The sequence below is a fragment of the Amborella trichopoda genome, chromosome 1, assembly GCF_054954075.1.
Source record: "Amborella trichopoda isolate Santa Cruz 75 chromosome 1, AtrichopodaSantaCruz75HAP2 v2.0, whole genome shotgun sequence".
Lineage (NCBI taxonomy): Eukaryota > Viridiplantae > Streptophyta > Magnoliopsida > Amborellales > Amborellaceae > Amborella > Amborella trichopoda.
In genome coordinates, this window is record NC_142336.1 from 36448460 (window position 1) to 36469368 (window position 20909).

General features: G+C 35.0%; 2 protein-coding genes across 9 annotated transcripts; one reads left to right on the plus strand and one right to left on the minus strand.

Moving 5' to 3' along the window:
- Positions 1-235: 235 nt before the first annotated feature.
- On the plus strand, positions 236-13587 carry LOC18433247 (uncharacterized). 8 transcript variants are annotated; one of them, XM_020666599.2, is made up of 5 exons: positions 236-591; positions 9749-9875; positions 12512-12618; positions 12732-12853; positions 13026-13587. In XM_020666599.2, exons 2-5 carry the CDS (start codon positions 9830-9832, stop codon positions 13342-13344), a joined length of 594 nt encoding a protein of 197 aa, XP_020522258.1. In that variant the 5' UTR covers positions 236-591; positions 9749-9829; the 3' UTR covers positions 13345-13587. The 8 variants fall into 8 exon arrangements, with proteins under 8 accessions (XP_020522258.1, XP_020522259.1, XP_020522256.1 ...); XM_020666600.2 differs by having other exon boundaries at positions 9773-9875; XM_020666597.2 differs by having other exon boundaries at positions 9776-9875.
- Positions 13588-15923: 2336 nt separating this feature from the next.
- On the minus strand, positions 15924-19815 carry LOC18433246 (uncharacterized). The gene is made up of 2 exons (XM_088854832.1): positions 16687-19815; positions 15924-16333 (listed from the first exon to the last, which is right to left on the minus strand). The coding sequence occupies exon 1, from the start codon at positions 19633-19635 to the stop codon at positions 18202-18204; it is 1434 nt and encodes a 477-aa protein (XP_088710958.1). The 5' UTR covers positions 19636-19815; the 3' UTR covers positions 15924-16333; positions 16687-18201.
- Positions 19816-20909: the final 1094 nt, after the last annotated feature.

The window sequence follows — 20909 nt, forward strand, 5'->3', positions numbered from 1 at the left end:
CTTTAAGCAACATCACACTTACTTATTACATACCAAAGACAAATATACTATATAAATTTATTTATTAAATAAATGACAAATGTATTATATAAACTTATTCATTAAATACTTAAATATTGCACCAATTCATGAGGGAAAAAAAAATACATGATTTTTGTTTTCTTATCGCAATGATTTAATCATGGTACGCTATGGTTAAAGTTTTATAAATTCCTTTAATTGATAAGAGGCTCGTAAAAATTTGGGTTTTACATATCTGTGTTTACCGTTTAGAGAGAGAAGAAGAGGAAGAAGGAAGAGGAGGAAGAGGTCATCGGCTTCACAAACCCTAATGGAAGAGGCCCTAACCGATTTTTAGAGAGAGAAAAGGAAGATGGGATGCTGATTTTGGATAGTTTGAAGAGGGTTTTCCTCTCTGATTTGGGATGTTGTTCGAGAGAAAGCCCTAATTATACTCATTTGTGAAGAGGCTCTACCTTAGTGTTAGAGAGAGAAAAGGAAGCAGGTTTTTCATTTTCTTGGGGAAACAGCAAGCAGAGCTGAAGGATTAGGTTTGGGCAACTAATCCTATATGTACAATTGCTTGCTGCTGTCAGTTTACAGTTTACACTATATTGTTTATCTTTGTTATCACATAATCAAAAACAAAATATTGATTCTTGGTCCTGTAGTCACACTCTCTGCTTCTCATTCATCAGTAAAAGACAATATCTTGAGCTCTAATTTGTGCCATAAACAGTATTTCATAAAAACAATTATCACAAATAATCACAGAAATCTGCATGTATATGATTTTCTTTACGCAATGATTTACTTTCCAAAACGGTTTGCTATAAACAGTATTTTATTTACACAATGATTTTCCATAATAACAACTGAAATCTGTATCTATTTGTTTAAGTTTAAAAAAAAATGGAAAAAAAATTCATACCTTCAGTCTGCAACTGTGGCTTTGAAGAACACAGTGGGGATAAAAATTTATATTTTAGGTTTTTTTTTCGAAATAATATTTTTTTTTTTCAAAAGCATGAAAGTAATAATGGCTGCAATACACAAAACAGGAAGAAAACAAACAAAGAAAAAACATAGGTAAAAAAAGATACGATTTTTTGGCTTGATTTAAATCGTAATATGAAAAAAACGCGTTTTAAACGTGTTTTATGAAATCTACGTGATTTTTTGAAAAAATCGACGATTAAACAACGATTTGCTAACTATGCTTGAGCCTAGCTCACTCTCTGGCTTCTTAAACACAGGGATTTCCACTGATTCAAAAGCATCGTGTCAGGTTCTTCCTCTTCCGTTGTGATCTTCATTGTGAAGCATGGCTTTCATATAGATATACTTTTAAACAAAATTTAATTTCTCTCAAATTAGAGGCTCTCTTCAAGATTAGCTTTAGCGAAATTAGGATTTTACCGGATAATGTTTTTCTCTGAAATTAGGGTTCACTTTGTATTAGGGGTTTAGTTTGAATTAGGATTTTTAATTAGGTTTTTCCTTTGAAATAATGATTTTCTATGAAATTAGGTTTTTACAAAGCTAGAAATTAGGATTTTACTGAAAAGCCCTTCTATTCATGGCTTTTCTCTAAATTTTAAATTTTAAAGTATTTAACAAAATTTTCAACATGCTTACAGAGAACTAGGATTTTTTATTCGTTTGGTCCTTTGAAGTTATGGTTTTCTATGTAATGGGGTTCTGAAAAACCTAGAGTTTAGGATCTTACCAAAAAAAATACTGTGAACATCAATAAATTTTGCAGGGGTTTTCTCTAAAATTTTAAAAATTTGCAGTATTTTGCCTTATTTCAACAAAAATTTCCACACATTTATAGAGAATTAATGTAATCTAGGGTATTTTAGGTTTTTCTCAAAAATTAAGGTAATCTAATTAGTGTTTCTCTCTAAATTAGCTTCTATAGATCTTAAAACTGGGTTTATTGGGGAAAACCTTTGTCATCACTGAAATACCTAGATTTTTTTCTTTGGAATTATAGAAATTACATTTTCTTTTATTTACAGTATGTATTGTATTTTATTGAGAATTTACACAGTTCATTTTTTCTTGATACTGCACCCCATTTACTTGATAGGTTCTCTAGATTCTAAAATAAACAGAAAAAAAAAAAAGCATTGGATTTTTCGTATGAATTTTTCCTGAGTTGCTACTTGAATGAGTTATTGTATAAGATTGTCTTCTATCCGTCATTCATTAATCATTTGAAAATCTTATTTTATGGAAAGAGGTATGAGTTTTCATTATAAGGTTTTCACTAGAAAATCTCATTTTATGGAAAAAGGTATGAGTTTTCATTGTAAGGTTTATATGGCAATGGAATAATAAGCTATATCCTTTCGTCCCTAACATCTTAAGTTGGAAAGAGGGAATTTAGCACTTACAAGCTATGTTTGTGGTGCTGCTATTCTTCAATGTGTAGTAAATTTGTTTCTTAGATATTGTACACAAGTTGTTTGATAGATTTAGTGAAAGAAACTTCTTAGTTAGACCAATAAACTTGCCTCTATTTGGTGTAGTGTAAAATCTGATATTGACAAGTTTATGACCAATATTAGATTGGGTTCACTATTAAGTATGTTTTCTAGGAGGAGACAGGTGGTAATGAATGCGATTTGTTTAGAGAAAATACCATGGTGGTTTATAGCTTCGACTTTGTGAACCATACTAGTTACTAGAGACCACCAATTGAGAACCCAAAGCCGTTTGCTTAGCAAAAGCAGTGGCTTTGGCATTATATTGTCTTCAAATATGTTTGAAAGCTACTTATTGATAATCTAAAAGTCCAAAAATCTAGTAAGAGATGTGCTGCAAATGTCAGGGTATTTGTGGACTTTTTGGAGGCCCAGGCTATAATGTTTTAGGAGTCTCCCTTGACAAGGAGGGAGGGGCCCGAACTACAATCATGCAGTTTAATTCCCTCCAGCAGGGCATGGCATTCCTCCATGGTCAAGTTCACTATACCAACAGAACCACAGTATGTAGGCACAACCTGCAGTGTACTATCTTGAAACAAGCCCCCCAACGACCCTCCTGTCCAGGGTTACCTAGGGAGCAAAAATTGATGGCTCTCAGGATTTGGCTTAGCGATTGATCGCTGAATTAGCATGCATATAATGTGTATAATTGCTTTCCCTGCGGTAGCAAAGTCTTCAACCAAGAAGCTCTTTAACTGTTTATGTTAGAGACAATGCAACAAACTTTTGGAAAAAGATAATGCACACATGATTATAAGTGCTTGAGTTTTTTTTTTTTTGATAGTAGGCTCGTATCATTATGTAAAATGATAGTTGAGATTTGTTATTGGACTAAAAGTTATTATGGGAATTGGTATTTGACATAGAGATTTTATGAAGTTTTAAGGAGGCAAATGAAGGTTTGAGATTGCCTTTGGCGTCCCATAAGCGCCAAGGGTTGACCCAACTTGGATCTGGGTCTGGGATAGGCTTCTAGACCCAGAGGGTTGGGTCGGTTTTAGAAATTGGAGCCAACAAGTTTTTAGGGTCATGTCCAAGATTAAGTCAACTTGACCTAGGTTTGATTTTTGAGTACTTGAAGGTCTAGATATTGTGAGATCTTCAAGGCCTTGATCCGCTTTCTATCAAATGAAAATTATGCTTTCACTGAAAATGAGGGACTCATTTTTTGTGCAAATTCATTTTTTTACCCTGCTTAGATGATATCTTGACATAGTATAAAATTTACCGGCAAACACATCCGGCAAAAATAACGCGTTTAAGAGAGAGAAATAAAAATCCAGAAGGGAATCACAAGAAGAAAGAACTAAACGTGCAGATCCGAGTATTCCTGCACGGGCCCATGAGCAAAGAAGAAGAAAAAACACCCATAAAGGGCTCTCTCTCACTCTACACGATTTCAAAGATCACTTTTTTTCATTCATAAAATTCCATCCCCCATTACAAGGTACGTGCTTCTTCTTTTATACATTTAAAACACCATTTCACGTGACTCTCAAAAGATAATCCCTACTAAAAACCGAAAATGATAATTAATCAAAATAAATCTATCTCTAGATTCTTTCCATATTATTCAATCCAACTTCCGAAAAGATAACTACAACTCCTTACTTGTGATACCTAAATTTGATAAAGAACTCGTTGAAGATGAAGAACAAGTAAATTTCGATCTTCAATCGGAATCATCATTCTTTGATGTCACAGGTTACCTTATCTTTGATGAAGTTCATGTTTTTGATGAAGAACAAGAGCAATATGAAAGTGATCTCATATTTGATGAAGATCCTATATTTGATGAACCTATATTTGATGAAGAGCCAGATGAAAGTAGTCTCATCTTTGATGAATATCATATTTGACGAAGAGGAAGTGGAAGACCTCAAAGGAGAATCAAATGGTGAAATTGGTTTGATCACCAAATCTAGTGATCAATATGTGGTGTGTGCCCTAAGGAAAAATTTGATCAATTTCAGCAAGTTTATGTGGCTGAAAAATCTAGATACGACGACCCTTTCCTCGAGAGTTTCTCAGTTTTTAAGCACAATCATTATGTTTTGATCAGTGCAGTAACCCACAGGTTCCAGGATCGTGTTTACAACATTCAGATCGAAGAAGGTGGTGGGACTAATACAAACTTGATTTTAGCACACTTCAAAACTCGAGATCGAGTTTTCTCCAACCAAGGGAGAATGATGCAAATCAAAATTTGGTGGCTATAAAATTTTAATTTTGTTTTTATTAATTTTAGTTTTATAGATTGGGTAGACTTTTTATTTTTATTTATTAGGGTTAATTATTAAAAATAGGATTTTTGGTTTAGCTTTATAAAGTCTAATTTTAGGAAGTTCGTTTTACTTAGGAAAATTAAGTCCGTATTTTTAAAAGCCAAGTCTTCTTCTTTTGAAAGAGTTGGTCATCGTTTCTATCCTAGGAAATATCCATTTTTGTTAATCTTAGAAATAGATTTTTATCTTTTTGTGGGGTAGAATCATTTACATATTACTTTTAGGAGCTATGATAAAAATGTGGGTATTATAGAATAGGTTGATCGTTTTATTAGGGTATATAACTTTGTATGGTATTTATCTTTTGTTTTAGAAAGGAAATGGATAAATCCAAATTAGTTTGGGTTAGGTTAAAACTAGGGAAAATAATGGATCACGTAGATGGAAAGGATGACGTAGGGAGTTGTAGTTATCTTTTAGGAAGTTGGATTGAAGAATAGAGAAAGAATCTACAGATAGATTTATTTTGGTTAGTTATCATTTTTTGCTCTTTATATTAGGGATTATCTTTTGAGAGTCACGTGAGATGGTGTTTTAAATGTATAAAAGAAGGACACACACACCATGTAATGGGAATTGAATTGTATGAATGAAAAAAAAAAAATAAATCTTTGAGATCCTGTAGAGTGAGAGAGAGAGAGCCCTTTGTGGGTGTTATTTCTTCTCCTTTGCTTATGGGCCCGTACCGGAATACTCGTATCCGCGTGTTTTGTTCTTTCTTCTTGTGATTTCCTTCATGATTTTTATTTATCTCATCACAAGAAGAAAGAACAAAACGCGTGGATACGATTATTCGGACACGGGCTCATAAACACAAGAGAAGAAATAAAACTCACAAAGGGCTCTCTCTCTCACTCCACACGATCTCAAAGATCACTTTTTTTCATTCATAAAATTCAATCCCCCATTACAAGTTACGTGTCTCTTCTTTTATACATTTAAAATACCATCTCATGTGACTCTCAAAAGATAATCCCTAATATATATCCCTACTAAAAACCGAAAATGATAATTAACCAAAATAACTCTATTTCTAGATTCTTTCCATATTATTCAATCCAACTTCCTAAAAGATAACTAAAACTCCCTATTTTATCGTTTTCACCTACGTGACCAATTATTTTACCTAGTTTTAACCTAACCTGAACTAATCCGTATTTATCTTTTTCCTTTCTAAAACAAAAGATAACTACCATAACACCCAAGCCATACCTTAATAAAACGATCAACCTATTCTATAGTACCCACGTTTTTACCATAGCTCCTAAAAGATATATTTAAATGATTCTACTTCCAAAAAGATAAAGTCTATTCCTAAGATTAACAAAATAAAAATAAAAGAGAAGCTTCCTAAAAATTTAAACCTTAATCTTAAAATAAATAATATTCCTAAAAACCAACCCAAAAAATCTACCCACATATATAAAAATAAATTTAACAAAAAAAATAGAATTAAAATTTGTAGCAACCAGATTTGATCTGCATCAAATCTACATGCTTATGAAATTTGGTTCTGAGGAACCTCTACTTTCTCAATGGGCTTATGCAATAGTATAAGCATGTCGCCTTATATGTAGGGTTTTAAAACTGGAATCTCTCTCAGACTTAGTCCCCCAATTTATTGACAGGTTTAAATTTGCAACATAGCCATTTTAAGTAAATGTCTTTCTCCACAATCAAAAGGGAATTGGGCGTGATCTTACGGCTATCATGATGACATTCACCCAAGAGGGCCTACTTCCAAATGAAGAATAGATGCCAATCATTGAGGAGGATGCCACACCTCAACAAGTAGAGGATCTTGATTAAAGTGGATCTTGAAGAAGAAGGTGATCCAGTGCCAACTTATCAGCTATTCCCTTCTAGGTCGGCCAACTTGGCAAGGTTGGACAACAAAATTTTATTTAAAATAAAAATAAAAACTAATGTGAACATCTTGATATAGGGAATCCCTAGAATCAGATTTCTCCCTGATTGATCCTTAGTCGAATCGGGTGATTCGAGTTCAATGTGGCGATTTTTAAATTCACACACACACATGTAGATATGCACATATTGTTTAATTAACAACACAGCAAAATACTGATCTTAATGTTAGGAGTTGAAGATAAGTGTTTTTATAAAAAATAATTATTTTTTGGGTAAAAATTATATTTTATTATTAGTAACATCATGTTGTGCCCTGGGCCTTTTGCTCTTCTCATTAAGTAATGGTTTGCTTGAAATCTAGGTTTGAAAAAGCGAATCGGTGACCAGGATCACTCGTCTGGATTTTTGATCTGGTTCGGCGAATCGGCAATCTAGATCTGCAATCCTCGACCGAACTGGCCAATTTAGTGACTAATAACAGGTGGAGCTAGTTCGTACCAGTTCCCTAATAGAACTAGCAGGTTCCATCAGAAAACCAGTACGAACCAGCCGGTTCATGGGGAAAACCGATCGATTCTCGACATTTTACGGGATTCGGATCAGCTTGATAGATTCTCGAAATAATCTTAGCCTTAGCTCACTCACCTTGGTAGGTGATTGCCACTCGGCTCTGATTTTGCCCATCCGACAACGCCCTCCTCCGATCAAATGCCGCAAGAACATGCGTCTACTCCAAAGCAGCATTTCTCTTTCTTTACAGATTTGCTGGTTCCGATCTGGATCATCAAGTTTTTAAACTGTGTTTAAATTTTTTACAATAGTACAATCGAATTTTAGAAGCAATGTCTTGGAAGTTCATTAGTATAAATACTATTGACTTTTAGTGAAAATCTTAACCATGTCCTTATAAGATGACAAAATTATCCCTTGTCATGTGGCTTTACTTAACGAGCAAGCTATCCATAAAAAGTATCTCTTTTTAAAGAAGAAACCATATCTTTATCATATTCATCTTTCACAATTTATTCTACTATTAACCTTTGTATTTTGAAGAGTCTTTATGTGTATCACATACACACACACACTCACACTCACACTCACACTCACATACATATGTAGACACACACATCTTTCTCTTGTACATATAAATTTATTATTTTTTCACCCTCGCTATGTTACCTTATTAAAAAAGAAAATGGAAAACCATTGCCCTTTTACCTTTTCCCCATCTAGAAACATCACCTCTATCTATTCTCTCTCCATTCGAGAATTATTCCTTCTTAATTATAGAAAACCTCTAAGGCATTATTGCTTCTTATTCCTGTGATGGTTCATTGGTTGTTGGTTCTCTGTTCTATTACTGCTTGTGTTATCGGTAGTTTATAAGTTTATTATGGTACTAATCATAGTTTATGGGATTGCCTTCCTTGCTTGGCGATCCCTTGCAGAACCTCGATTCTCTCGATCACATAGCGGATCTCGTCTGAAACTCAATTTAGTGTTTTCAGGATCTCGCACCATGTTATAAGTGAACAAGTTCCTTATAATTTAATTCCACGGTCCTAAACACTATAGGATCTAGTTCCCTAGTCTTATGGTTCGCGCTCCAGAGTACATTGGGATCTAGATTCCAAATAACGGAACACAAGCATCACCATATTTGGCATCCAGATCCCACCAATATGGGATCTCTTTAAAGTTCCTTATTTATTTCATAGAAGACTAAGCCAACATGTTATTGGTTAACAACGCCGGGAGCTACATTTTTAAGCCATAGATCCATATTACCTACACAAGGAACTCGTGTTTTAAGAAAATGGAACTTGCTCCTATAAAAGTTATTCATCACTCCATAATATGTTGGATCACTTTTACTAATGTGCTCCTTGAGTTAAGAAACTAAAACAAATGCCCTTGGGAACTTCACTTCTTGCGTACAGGATCTCGCGCCTTTATATAATAATTTTCTATCCTATGTAGTAAAGGAGCTCGATCCCCAATATACATGGACCTTGATCCCGAACTTTGAGGTTGTATGGGCATCGATCCCTAACAAATGGATCTTCAGTATAGCTTCGATCGATCCCGCCCCCGATCCTAGAGCCATTCCCGTTACCGCACTCAACAACTATGGTACTAATTATGCATTATTTTTTAGGGTTTATCTTTTATTGTTATAGAATTAAGATCTAAAACCTTTTTGTTTGAGAAGCATTTTGTTATATTTTCATTTATCTAATTTTTAAATTTTTTTTGAAATGTTCTTTAATTCAATTATCTTATAATTTTGGATTAGTTAACTAAATAATAGATTATGGATTAGTTAAATAAATAATTCAATGATATATTTTTATTTTGGTGGATATTTTATTTTTAGTGCTTTGTTTGAGTTGGGTTTGGGTCCAAATCTAGCATCGCCGAACCGATCAGGTCAGGCTTGAGTTCTCTGGAACCTTGCCATGTCAGACTTGAGTAGCGATGATTTGGAGCTTGGCGGTCCAGGTCCCCCAAACTGCAGTCAGGTCAAGTATGGGTTAGGCTTGACCCTATCCTAACCGGCCCATTTGCAGCCTTAGACAAACTGACAAACTCATGACTCCACTCAACTAGTAGTGAGTAATATAGAATTCACAATCATGGGTAAGCTATTTGGTGAGTTGGTTGAGTCATGTGTGCTACTTAATTTACATGGGATATAGGACCTGAAACTTACCTCAACTCGTTCCAACTCCATTTCTGCCTCAGACCCATTACTTGGAGCTTCAAAAATAGTGCAAATTTGATGGCTTTTGAGTAATTGAAAATGAACTGTGCATAAAAAATAAAAGAATAGACCATTTTTTAGGCTCAATTTTCTTTTTTTTTCCTCAAATTTCTCCTTCCTTTCCCTAATCCCTCCCCCCTCCCTCCCTCCCTCTCTCTCTCTCTCTCTCTCTCTCTCTCTCTCTCTCTCTCTCTCTCTCTCTCTCTCTCTCTCTCTCTCTCTCTCTCTCTCTCTCTCTCTCTCTCTCTCTCTCTCTCTCTCTCTCTCTCTCTCTCTCCTCTTCATTTTATTTATTTCTCATAAAACTTGATACATTTTTCCTTTTTTTTTATTAGTTTATGTTTGTTTTGACAAAAAAGCAGGCAAATTGAGTTGGCTCCAATTTTCCAAAGCTCATAGCATTGAGAGAGTTAAGGATGGATTCAAACCAATCGGAATACACAGAAAAGTCCTATACTTCTGGTTTGTTTCTCACTCTACTTTACTTCCTGTCGAACAATTCTCTATTTTCTTCACATTCATCATCATCGTTTTAATTGTTGCCGTTGTTATTGGTAATGTTATTATTTTTGTTATGCATTTACTGATAGTGTGTTTTTTGGGGTGTTTGGCAAATAAAGCTGGAATATACTCACTTGTAGAAATCAAAACACTTAAAGGATGTAGTTCAATGAATGTCGTTAGGAGTTAGGACCGCACTGGAGGTCAAACCGGTGAGGCATTGGTTCGGTTGGATTTGACTGATTTAATAGTCAAACTGGTCAAAAATAAGTAAATAGGAAAATTTCCTAAAAATTGAAAAAAAGAAGCGAAAAATGCTAGAACTAGAAAAATCTAGTAATAATAATAAAATATTAGGAAAATAAAAAAAATTTCCATGGTTCACTATATTCCTTGGAGGAATTAGCAATTTAAACAAGGGAAATTTTTTTATAGAACCCTAATTCCTAATATTATTTCATGGTAGACCCTCTTCCGTTTTTCTTTCAAGCAGCATAAAGAAATCCCTAAGGATTTCATCGTACGCCCTCATCTCTTATCTCCTTCTGTTATTGACTTTTGACCATAAAAATTAGCCCCAACAAATCTTTTTATATCATTCATCCCAAAACTTTGTTTAACGCTCTTGTTTCCTTTCCACCCATTAAAAACATTTTTGGGTTGAAATAGTATAAAAAGATTTGTTGGGGTTAATTTTTATGATCAAAAGTCAATAAAAGAAGGAGATAAGAGATGAAGGGGTATGGTAAAATCTTTAGGGATTTTCTTAAGCTGTTTGAAAAAAAAACGGAAGGAGGGTCTACCATGAAATAATACGAAGAATTAGGGTTTTATACGAAATTTTCCCATTAAACAACCAACAAATTGTATAAAACATCAATTTTTCATATCAATTTTTTTTTTTTTGCAAAAGTGAAAATGCACAAAGCTTGAACTTGGGATATATGAAGTAATAGACAACTACAACTAAAATATAATATTTAATTAAAATATGGAGATTAAAAAAGAAATACATGTAATTGAAAAAAAAGAAATACATGTAATTGAAAAAAAAGAAATACATGTAATTGAAAAAAAAAAGTACGTGTAATTGAAAAAAAGAAAAGCAAAATAAGAAATATTTAAATACAAAAGAAGGCACAAAATAAGCAAATATCTAGAACATGTATTTTTGTTTTTTTATCAAAGTAATCAACCTATGCATATGGTGGCTATCATCGATTTGTGACTTTTCATCATATTGTGCGATCTTAATGCATAGGTTCTTCAATTTAGTTAGATACTGAGAAACTGAAAGTAATCCACGTATTAACAAACCAAGCTTCTACAACATTTATTCTTAAAGCCAAAACAATATTTAGAATGAATGCAAGAAACTGCCCCTTGCAAGTGTGTGACAAAATAGCTTAATTATTTGTAAAACCCCTAAGGAAACCAAAAAGTTTAAAATTTTTCTAACTTCTTTAAATCTAAAACAAATAACCAAAGAAAAAACTACATGGACTAACTTAGAGGGGTTGAGAACTCGGATTGAGTGGTGAGAATAAGCTCGAAAGTCACTGGAAGTTTGTGCAAAAATAGGGTTTTTTGTGTCAGGGAGTTTGAGAGAGAGAATCACCAAAGTCTATTTTTTCTCTTCTCTCTCTAATAGAGTTGTTTTTAAACCTAAAAACCTTCCCAAATGGTCATTTTTACGACCATGCCCCTTATCAAATTCATCAGTAGAAATTATGGCCCTCAAGAGCAGTCCTTCATTGATGGTCCTTTTATTTGATGGTTACAGGAGGCTATAATTATCCCCTCCCCCCCCCCCCCCCCCCCCCCCCTGCCCCCTGGTTGGCTTCTTGAACTAAGCCGTCGGGTCTTCTTCGTTATCAATTCTTCCCCACTATTGAAATAAATCTCCTCTTCTTTGCACCAGACTAAGAGAACGTTTTCTATTTATCCCTCCTGTTATCGAGTTATCGTTTACCTCTCAATGAGCCCACCAGTTTCACAGGTTTCTGGTTCAAACTAGCCTGTCCTGTCTGGTCTTGACATCATGGGTTTAGTGCAGTTGAATAGCTTGTTTCTAAGTGAAGTTTTTATCTTTCTTTATTTATTTGATGACTTTAATTGGATGGTTTTGTAATTTAGGTATTCCTTTTGGGATAAATGGCACCCTTTACATATTTTATCTTTGAAGATTTGTAGTTCACTTGTGATTAGAAGCTTGATATTGTATGTTTCTTTTCTTTCCCACAGTTGCTTCATGTTGAGATTTAAATTTTTCGACTTCGACTTTCTAATTGTAGTTTTGTTGTTCTCTGACTTAGAAAGAAAAAGATGAAAACTGAAAAACTGTTGAAATTTGGATGAATATTTGGATTGAAATTTCGCCATTGCTTCTGTTTCTGCTTGATTTTTTTTTTTCTGTGAGGAAATATTATTATTACTGTTACACCAAACTTCCAAGTCTCAGGCGCATAATAGGGAGTTAGCCCATAACCATATTTCTAGTTGGGATGGGCACTAGAACTAAGTTTGGTCAAAATTTGCCACAAAATCAAAAGCAAATGCTGTTCTTGGGTTCCTGAAATTTAAAAGTTTCATGGCAGATGGTGATAACCCATGGTGTGAAGAAGAAACTTTTGATGATAAGAAATTGAGTGCATCCTCCGACTTACAGAGAGAATGGGAAAGGAGGCACAGTCATTTTCATACAGTATCCTTAAGTTTACCATATTGGTTTTCATGTTCCCTTCTGCTCAAAGTTTTTCTTATTTTTATGTCGTGAAGGGTCGTTAAATTGAGATGAAATTCTTGACATCGACTCATATTGGCTATAGAGATGGGATAATGGCAGGAAAAGAAGCCTCAGCACAAGACGGTTTTAATGCTGGCTTTAAGCAATCTGTGCTTGTGGGGTACAATTGGGGACTAGTGAGAGGAATTACAAGGTGAAAAGTGCTTTATAGTTCCTTCTCCCATGATTTTGGTGTAGTTATTGAATTTCTTTTTGAGGTTTTATTTGTGAATTTTGATGAGAATCAAGATCCATATTTTGTTTCTGTGGTTGTTACTCTCTCTTTTCAATAACTCATGATTTATGTTTCTGTAATTGGTTGGAAGCGCTTTAGCTTGTCTTCCTGATGACTTACGAGAAACTATGGTTGGGACACTGGAGAAGAGTAATAGACTTCAAGAGTTACATGAGAATGTGAAGTCCATATCAACTAAAGATGCCCTGAAATTATTCCATAATGATATTGTGAACGCTGAATCAGAGAACCGTGCTACAAATTTGGAGGAGAAAATGCAAGCAATGTCTCTCTTGAGTGACGCCTTTGGTTCAAACAAGCTTGAGGACTTCTCCCAAAAGTTGGACTCCATTCTTCGTGAGTCACCCATTCCTGAAGTGAACACATTACTGAACTCAAAAGTGGCTTAATAAGCCTTCTTAAAAATTGATGGCTCGCTAAGGCGAATAACAGAGTCTCCATTACTTTGTTGTATTATATTATATTGTTCATTCCATTTATGAATTTCAGTTGTTACAGAGTACTGGTTCAATGTAATTTATGATTATTTTAAGGGTTTCGTTGTATTTGTGAGTCCTTTTATGGAAGTCATGAATTATATCTGTATTCTCTTATAGATTTGACTGGAATATGCATAAGTATTGTTCTATTCACTTCCCTGATTGTCTTAAACCACGTACTAGATTTGTGTTATGAATATGGACAACCATAATTTCTTGTCGTGTTGATTGTGATATTCAGAGTTTTTACTCTGATATTTACTGCTTACTGCAATTACATCGTTTTATTATTCTATCCAATGTTTAAAAAATTGCGGGATTACATCATTTTATTCCATCCAGTATTTAAAACTTGCCAGCTTGGGTTGGGACGCTGGCAATTCTGGAAGAAAACCTTGGAATCTCTCCCTAGTCCTCCCCTTCACTTATTTTATGATAAAAGATGACCATTCTAGGCCAGAACTTGTTCAATTCAGAAAGAGTGACTTGGGCATGGGACTCTGGCTGGTATTTGCCAGAGTACATGGTTATTTATTTGAAAACAAAATAAGTTAAATGACTTGGGTGGTTTTCCTTTGTACTCTCTCTCGCTCGTGTTTGTGTTTGAGTTTGTTTTTTTTTTTTTTTTTGATTGAGATGGCAGCGAACATGGGAAGTGGGTTCATGTATAGCGGTTCCGTTGGGCGTCTGTTACTGTTTGTGATATCAAATAAATTAAAGTGATATTTTGTTCAGCGTACATGTGCTTGAGCTTTGCTATATTTAATTGGGGCTGGAAATGCCTGCGCCCCCCCCCCCCCCCCCCCCCCCCCAATCTTCAATGAGGTGCTCCTTCATAAATAAAAATATATATAACCTAATAATATTCAAATCTCTTTTTCTCTTCATGTATAAGCTCATAAAGTGCAAATGCAGATAAGTAACTAGTATTCAAATGCTCTATTTATTTTGGAATTATGTGTCGACGATCACAATCTTGAAATTCCTTGAACATAAGCATAAGCCAAACAAATAACATCATTTGTAATGGAATACGTTAATTGTCCAATGCCCCAGTGGTCCAGGCGAATTTTAGGTTATTGACAAATGAAGAAAACAAAAAACATAGAAGAATTAAGATGCTTCACTGGATATGCTTTCGATATATTTTCTAGCAGTTTTATGGATTTCAAAGTATCTATTGAAACTGCAAACATTTGAATTTCCTGGTCAAAAAGCAGTGATTATAAACACCTCATCCTCATTTCTGTCTTGAAATGTAGTTTATTGATCAGCATTGTGAGAACTACCTTATTCTGATGTCTTTTTTATCTTTATATTGGTGGCACCAGAGGCTTTGAGCTCATCCTGGACATGTATTTTGAACATAAGTTGGATGACTATTGGCTGCAATCACTTGCAGGTTTGAATATGTCTCTTATTGAATATATTGTAAGCCATACTATCTCAGCAATTGTCAGTGTGCTCCCCAAAATTTAGCGTTGATGTGGGTTTTATTACTTCCTCTTCACCTTTACTTTTTTCCCTTCCGGATCCTTTTCTAATTTATTTTTCCATTTTTTAATTAATGAAATAGTTTCTATTCCATTTTCTTATCGACCTTGGCTGTTGCCCCTTTCAGTATGATGAACAATTTATTTTTATGGAGATGCGCACTCGGACATTTCTTAAGCTCTTCTTGGATCTTTTTTATTTTATTTTATTTTTGTAAATGTAAGCTTGGGACCTAATTGAAATGGAACTGAGGATGTGTTGTGGCACCCTGCCACCATGACCACTTATGCCTTTTGCTCATGTTTGAGTCTTTCCGATTTGCAAATGAATTTGGACATCTATGAATTCTATGTAGAATGAATCGCTTGCCTTTGGGCCAACATCCTGTTTTTCCTTGAAAGACCCATATTTTCCAGCTCTTGGTGGAGTGTTTCCCTTTGAATATCAGAACGGAACGCTATTCTTTACAACTTAAAACATTTATATGGCAGTGTAGTTTGTAGGTACCTTGGGTTGGCTCTCTAACGCTTTAAGACATGGTTGAATGATTTCCCATTTTAGTTATGATACTCATCCACATACAGCAAAGTTCGTGTGGAGAGGACCTGCCATGTGTTCTCTGGTTGCATAGGGCGATTTTGTCCACTAAGGAGGTGAAAAAAATGTAATCCAACAATTTTTGAGTTTAGAACTTCGCATCTGTGAAATGTGAAAGATGTCTGAATCCACCTACTGGAGAGTTGATGTTTTCATTGCCATGGTGCTTGATTTGATACGATAATTGTACTTATTTAGTAGCTTATTGTCCTGTGATCACTATGTTCCTTAAATATTTTACTCATTTATTCTTGCAACAGCTTTTGATCATAAAGCATGCTTCAAGTGGGTCTTTCAGGCAAAATAACTTCATAAAGCTGCATGAAGATCCAAGAATAAACTTCCAAAGGATTACAAGAAAAAAGATGTACGAATAAATCCATGCCAATGACCAATCATACTTCAAGTTATATCTCTAGAGCTTTCAATAACCAGTGGCATTTTTGCCTTGTAGGAATAGTAAATACAAGCCTGTTTTGAAATATTTTCTAAGCGCAGCAACAGTAAGTACAATAATATCAGAAGTCAAAAGTACAAGAACAACCATCCTATTGAGCTACAAAGTCCTGGTAATGCAGATGGTTACTAAGTATTACATATATATGAACTCACAATCTTTTTAATATTGTTCATCATGGAGCTAACTTTTATGAAGACCAGCAGTTCTATAAGACTACTACTGAACAAGCTTATGTAGAGCCTAATCTACTTTAAAACCCAGCTCCCTTATGTAAAATCATGGAGAACCATCATATTGTTCTGTGTACTGTGCTTCTGTAATCATGCTGTTGCTTATACTGGCTGTAGCCTGACAACACGACAAAGGTTTGTTCCACGAATATCATCACAGTCTTCATCTTGTTTTTATTAAATATAATCACCAAAAGGGTAGTATGCTATAAGTCAAATGTATTACGCCATGGTGCACCCAATGAAATGATGGACGGTGATGGGGAGGGCAGAGTTCATCTGTTAGTATCATGTCCTTTTCTGGTGCATCCCACTCTTTCCATCATCATTCATTACTTTGTGGGGTGGTTATGGTGCCAAATGAACTATTGTTCCATGTTCATTGAAACCACAATTCACTAGACTGTAGCATACATTCCCATCAACAAAATGAGTTGATTTTTCCAACAAGAGAAGTTATCACATGCGTACCTGATAGATATCAGCTGCATGATTGCATGGCTAGTGCATGTGTAAAGTGTGGTGCGCCATGGTGTATGCGTGGTTCACACTTTTGTTTGGTGGCATAACTGTTTCAAAGGCCTCGACGAGTAGGAAAACCCTTCGGGGTCTGACAGGAACCAGTCTTGTGACTGCCTGTCTTAGTACATAATCCAACATCCACTCCTCAGCATCTTTTCTTTCGTCCATTTCCTGATGCCTGAGGTCTACATTCTCAGCTTCTGGGTCGGGCTCAATTAGGAGGTAAGCTCGTCTTCGTGGGTTGAATTTTTTTTCTTCATCAAGTGTCCATGTTGTCCTTCTTTTTTCCCAGGATATTGGTTTTTCCTTTTGATGCTTAAGTTCACCAGAAAAGATGCGTGTCTTAGTGGTTGTGGCATTTTCTTCATCTTCTGCTTCACGGTGTGCATTTGCTTCAAGGTAATCGGGCTGTGTTTCATTTTCTTCTCTATGCGTCTTTGAATCACTTTCTGGATTCTCTTGAGCAACAGAAGGGGATTTGCTTTTCTCACTTTTTTTATGTTCTTGTAATGAGCTGTATCCATCCTCAGGCTTGGTTTCATCTGTTGATGAAGGACTTGGGTGGTCATGAACCTCTGATGATTGTTCGATAGGTGGTCCCTACTGATATCTTCAATGTTCAAGTCTTGATTGGTTACTGATATCTATTGACTCCACAATACAACGAACATCTTTGCTTTCATCTCCTGTTGCATTGTACTCATGAGACTCCATATCTAGGTGAATACGGTCTGGGCCATATTCCTCTGCAAGTGCCACCAGAGAGGCTTCACTCTCATGCATGGGATTGGAATGTTCAATATGATCTTGTCTGGATTGGCCTGTACCCTTGTCTTCTGGTTTTCCTTGAAGAGAATAACAGGGAGGGTGTCCGAACAAATCATTATCAATTTGCAATTGTTCGCCAGTTGTTATTTCTTCTTCTTCTTCTTCTTCTTCTTCCATATCAAGATATATATTTTCTGTGCTGAAACCTTCTATAACTCCAATCTTATATATTTCTAGTTTACCACCATTGATGCCTGTGTGTTCTTCATCAACCTTGATCTTTCCATGGCCTCTTTCCAGATCTTCAGGTGTCAGCTCTTCTTCTTCATCCATATCTGCACTTATCTCTTCAATGCTGTAACCTTCTGTATCTCCACCCTTATCCATCTTTAACTCATCACCATTGACACCCTTGGGTTCTTCATCCACTTCAATCTTTTCATGACTTTGCAGGTCTTCAAATTCAGCTGGTTGAACCTGAATTTGCTCTTCTGAACCATCCAATGCATCTTTACAATAGTGGCTGCTTGGTAAATTAATTATCTGAGTTGGCCCTGCTATTTTGTAGGCTTTTGGATCATCAGTGCATTTATCGTGCAGGGTTTCAGTATCAATGAAAGATGAAACAGAGATTTCTGCTAGATCAGTGGGTTCAGAGATGGGATCATCTGATAAATCATAATCTCGGTTTTCTGTTCAACACAGGACTTCGGTTTGTAGTGGTGCAGCACTGCTGGATTTGGTGAGGTCATCTGGTTCAATTATGGGTTCATCTGAAAATGTGGGCTCTTGTTTCTCTGTTAACAAAGAGAACATCGCTGTATCAGCTCCATTGTCACTGTATGCTAAGCTATCAGTTTCATGATCAAGTTCTTCATTGCTTTGCTTCTCCCAATTCATGGTAGACACTTGAGAAACAAATTCCTCCAGTAGGTAATCATCCATGTTCTCGCGGTACCCTTCCGGGATGGATTCATCATTTGTCTCTGAAACTTGTTCACTACGTTCCCCTGGATCAATTTCTTCCCAACCTTTGGAACTTATCTCTGCCCAATCTAGTGGATAATTGGGCATTCCATTATCCTTTTCTTCCTCATTGTTCTTGATGTATTCTGTGACAGGTATTGAATCATCTTCAATAAAATAAACATCACCAATTTGATGTAGACTGTCATCCAAGCTCGTCTCAGAATAAAGATCCTCAATTTGGGTTTCTTCCAAGCTTTTCTCAGAGTAAGACTCCTCAATTTGGGTCTCATTCTCTCTTTTGGTTTCTGTTTCCAAGCTTGTGTTGGGTCTGCCTAACTCATTTTCAGTAACAAGGGCTGATTCTTTACTGAAATTGTGACTTTCTTCATTTGTGGTGCAACCATAATTACTGTTGTGGCCTGGTATTGGACTCTCATAGATTTCGACAAAGAAATCATTTACATCTAAACCTTGTGGAGGCTCAATAGAGCCAGTCTCATCAAGAAGACCTTCATTAAGGAACCTCTGGGCTGTATCAACTCCTTTCTTACCCTTCAGTTCAAAGTACTTTAGCCTACTTGAAGATGACGGCCTCTTTAATTTTAAGCTCTTTTGTGTCCTAAGTAAATGCGTCCTAGCCGATAGAAACTGCTTTAATGGAGGAAAAGGCTCATGGTGGTGACCATTTAGAAAGCAGTAAGTACAGGGGCAGACCTTGAAAACTGAGGTCCCTTCTGATTCGGTGCCCCCAGGATGAAGAGCAATATAGGTTGGGAACTTGGAATCGTTCAAAGTTGAAGAACAGGTAGATCTATTGATATTTGGCTTAGGGTAAAGCGGAACACCATATGTCTTCATGGAAGGCTTCATGGGTTTCAAACTTGAGGTTCTCTTCAAAGGTCTAGTGGGTTTCAATTTTGAGCTAGACGGATCTGACCCATGCTTGAGGAGAGTTATTTGAAGAAATTGGTTTATTCTGATTGTTTTTTTTTCTGGAGTTTGGGATTGTTGCCATACCTGTGAATTTTCTCTCCTCGCATCAGAGCTGGTTGTCGGCTTCATGTAATTGGGCGACCCATCAGGTCTGCTCTGCAAGACCTTGTAGACTTTCAGAGACCTCGTCTTCCTCTTCTTCTTCATAAAATCGTTTCCTCCTCTCATTATTGGTGATGGCCTGGTTATGTTGAGTTCCTTGTACGTTTTAAGTTGCTAGAGTAAATTTAGTGGAAGAGATCGTGAGTAATATTTTTAAATTTATGTTAAAGAGCACCTTATTATAAAAATAAAAAATATAAATCGATTATTTATTTCTAGGTAAAAAAATTCTAACAATAGGCATTCATAGACGAGAGAGAGAAAAAAACTAATATGTACATTTATATATCTAATTTAAGAATATAATAATCGTAATTTAAATGCATGCTTGAAAAGAATGATACTTGTTGTATTACGTTTTATTTATTTTTGACAAGAAATACTTGTAGTATTACGTTTTTTTATTTTTGACAAGAAAAATATGATATTTATTGTATTACCTTTTATTTCATTTTTTACAAGAAATACTTGTTGTATTATTATTATTATTTTACAAGAAAAATAAAAAAATAAAAAGAAATACTTGTTGTATTACCTTTTATTTTATTTTTGACAAAAAATACTTGTTGTATTACCTTTGATTTTTATTTTTTGACAAGAAATACTTGTATTAAGAAAGGAAAAAGTTTATATAAGGATTCAACTTTATAATGTAGAACTACGGATGCACCTAAAAAATCCATCGGAAAAGGTAGTTTTAATGTTGAAAAACCCTTTGATTGATCATCTCGACATCGAGATGCATGACCATGAAAAATAAAAAGATTTTAAGTCTCAGAAATAATGTATTTTACAATATATTATCTACACCGTCCATTTTCAAGATTTTCATATGTTTATAGATCTACTTGATTTTAACCATTTTTGAAATTTAAAATTTTATAATTAGATATAAAAATAGATTTTGAGATAATCCAAATAACATTTTACATCAAAATTACATAACATGATAAAATTTGAAGGTGCATCTTACCTTTACAGCTACAGATGCATCTGTATGCCAATTGCACCCATTAAGAAATACCTTTTATTTTTTTCTTGACAAGAAATACTTGTTGTATTACCTTTTATTTATTTTTTGACAAGAAAGAAGACGGTGCCGCCCAAGAGGTTATGTTTTTTTGACAAGAAGAAGATGGTGCCGCGCAAGAGGTTCAAAGGGTAAGAAGAATCTAATAACCAAATATACCACAACACCACTTTGTTGTATTATTTATGTAAATAAAAGGCTATATTAGAAAGCAAAAGTATATTAAGGAATTGTCCAACATCGAAAAGATGTAGGAAGAAGAGGTCTTATAAAATAAGAAAACCAACCCCTACTACCATGAAATATTGAT

Excerpts from the sequence above, each read along its gene's own strand:
- LOC18433247 (XM_020666599.2), top strand. The coding sequence starts at position 9,830 with ATGGATTCAAACCAATCGGAATACACAGAAAAGTCCTATACTTCTG. Across the intron at positions 9,876-12,511 it reads AGAAAAGTCCTATACTTCTG|ATGGTGATAACCCATGGTGT; the intron begins GTTTGTTTCTCA and ends GTTTCATGGCAG. Across the intron at positions 12,619-12,731 it reads GGCACAGTCATTTTCATACA|ATTGGCTATAGAGATGGGAT; the intron begins GTATCCTTAAGT and ends ACATCGACTCAT.
- LOC18433246 (XM_088854832.1), bottom strand. The coding sequence starts at position 19,635 with ATGAGAGGAGGAAACGATTTTATGAAGAAGAAGAGGAAGACGAGGTCT.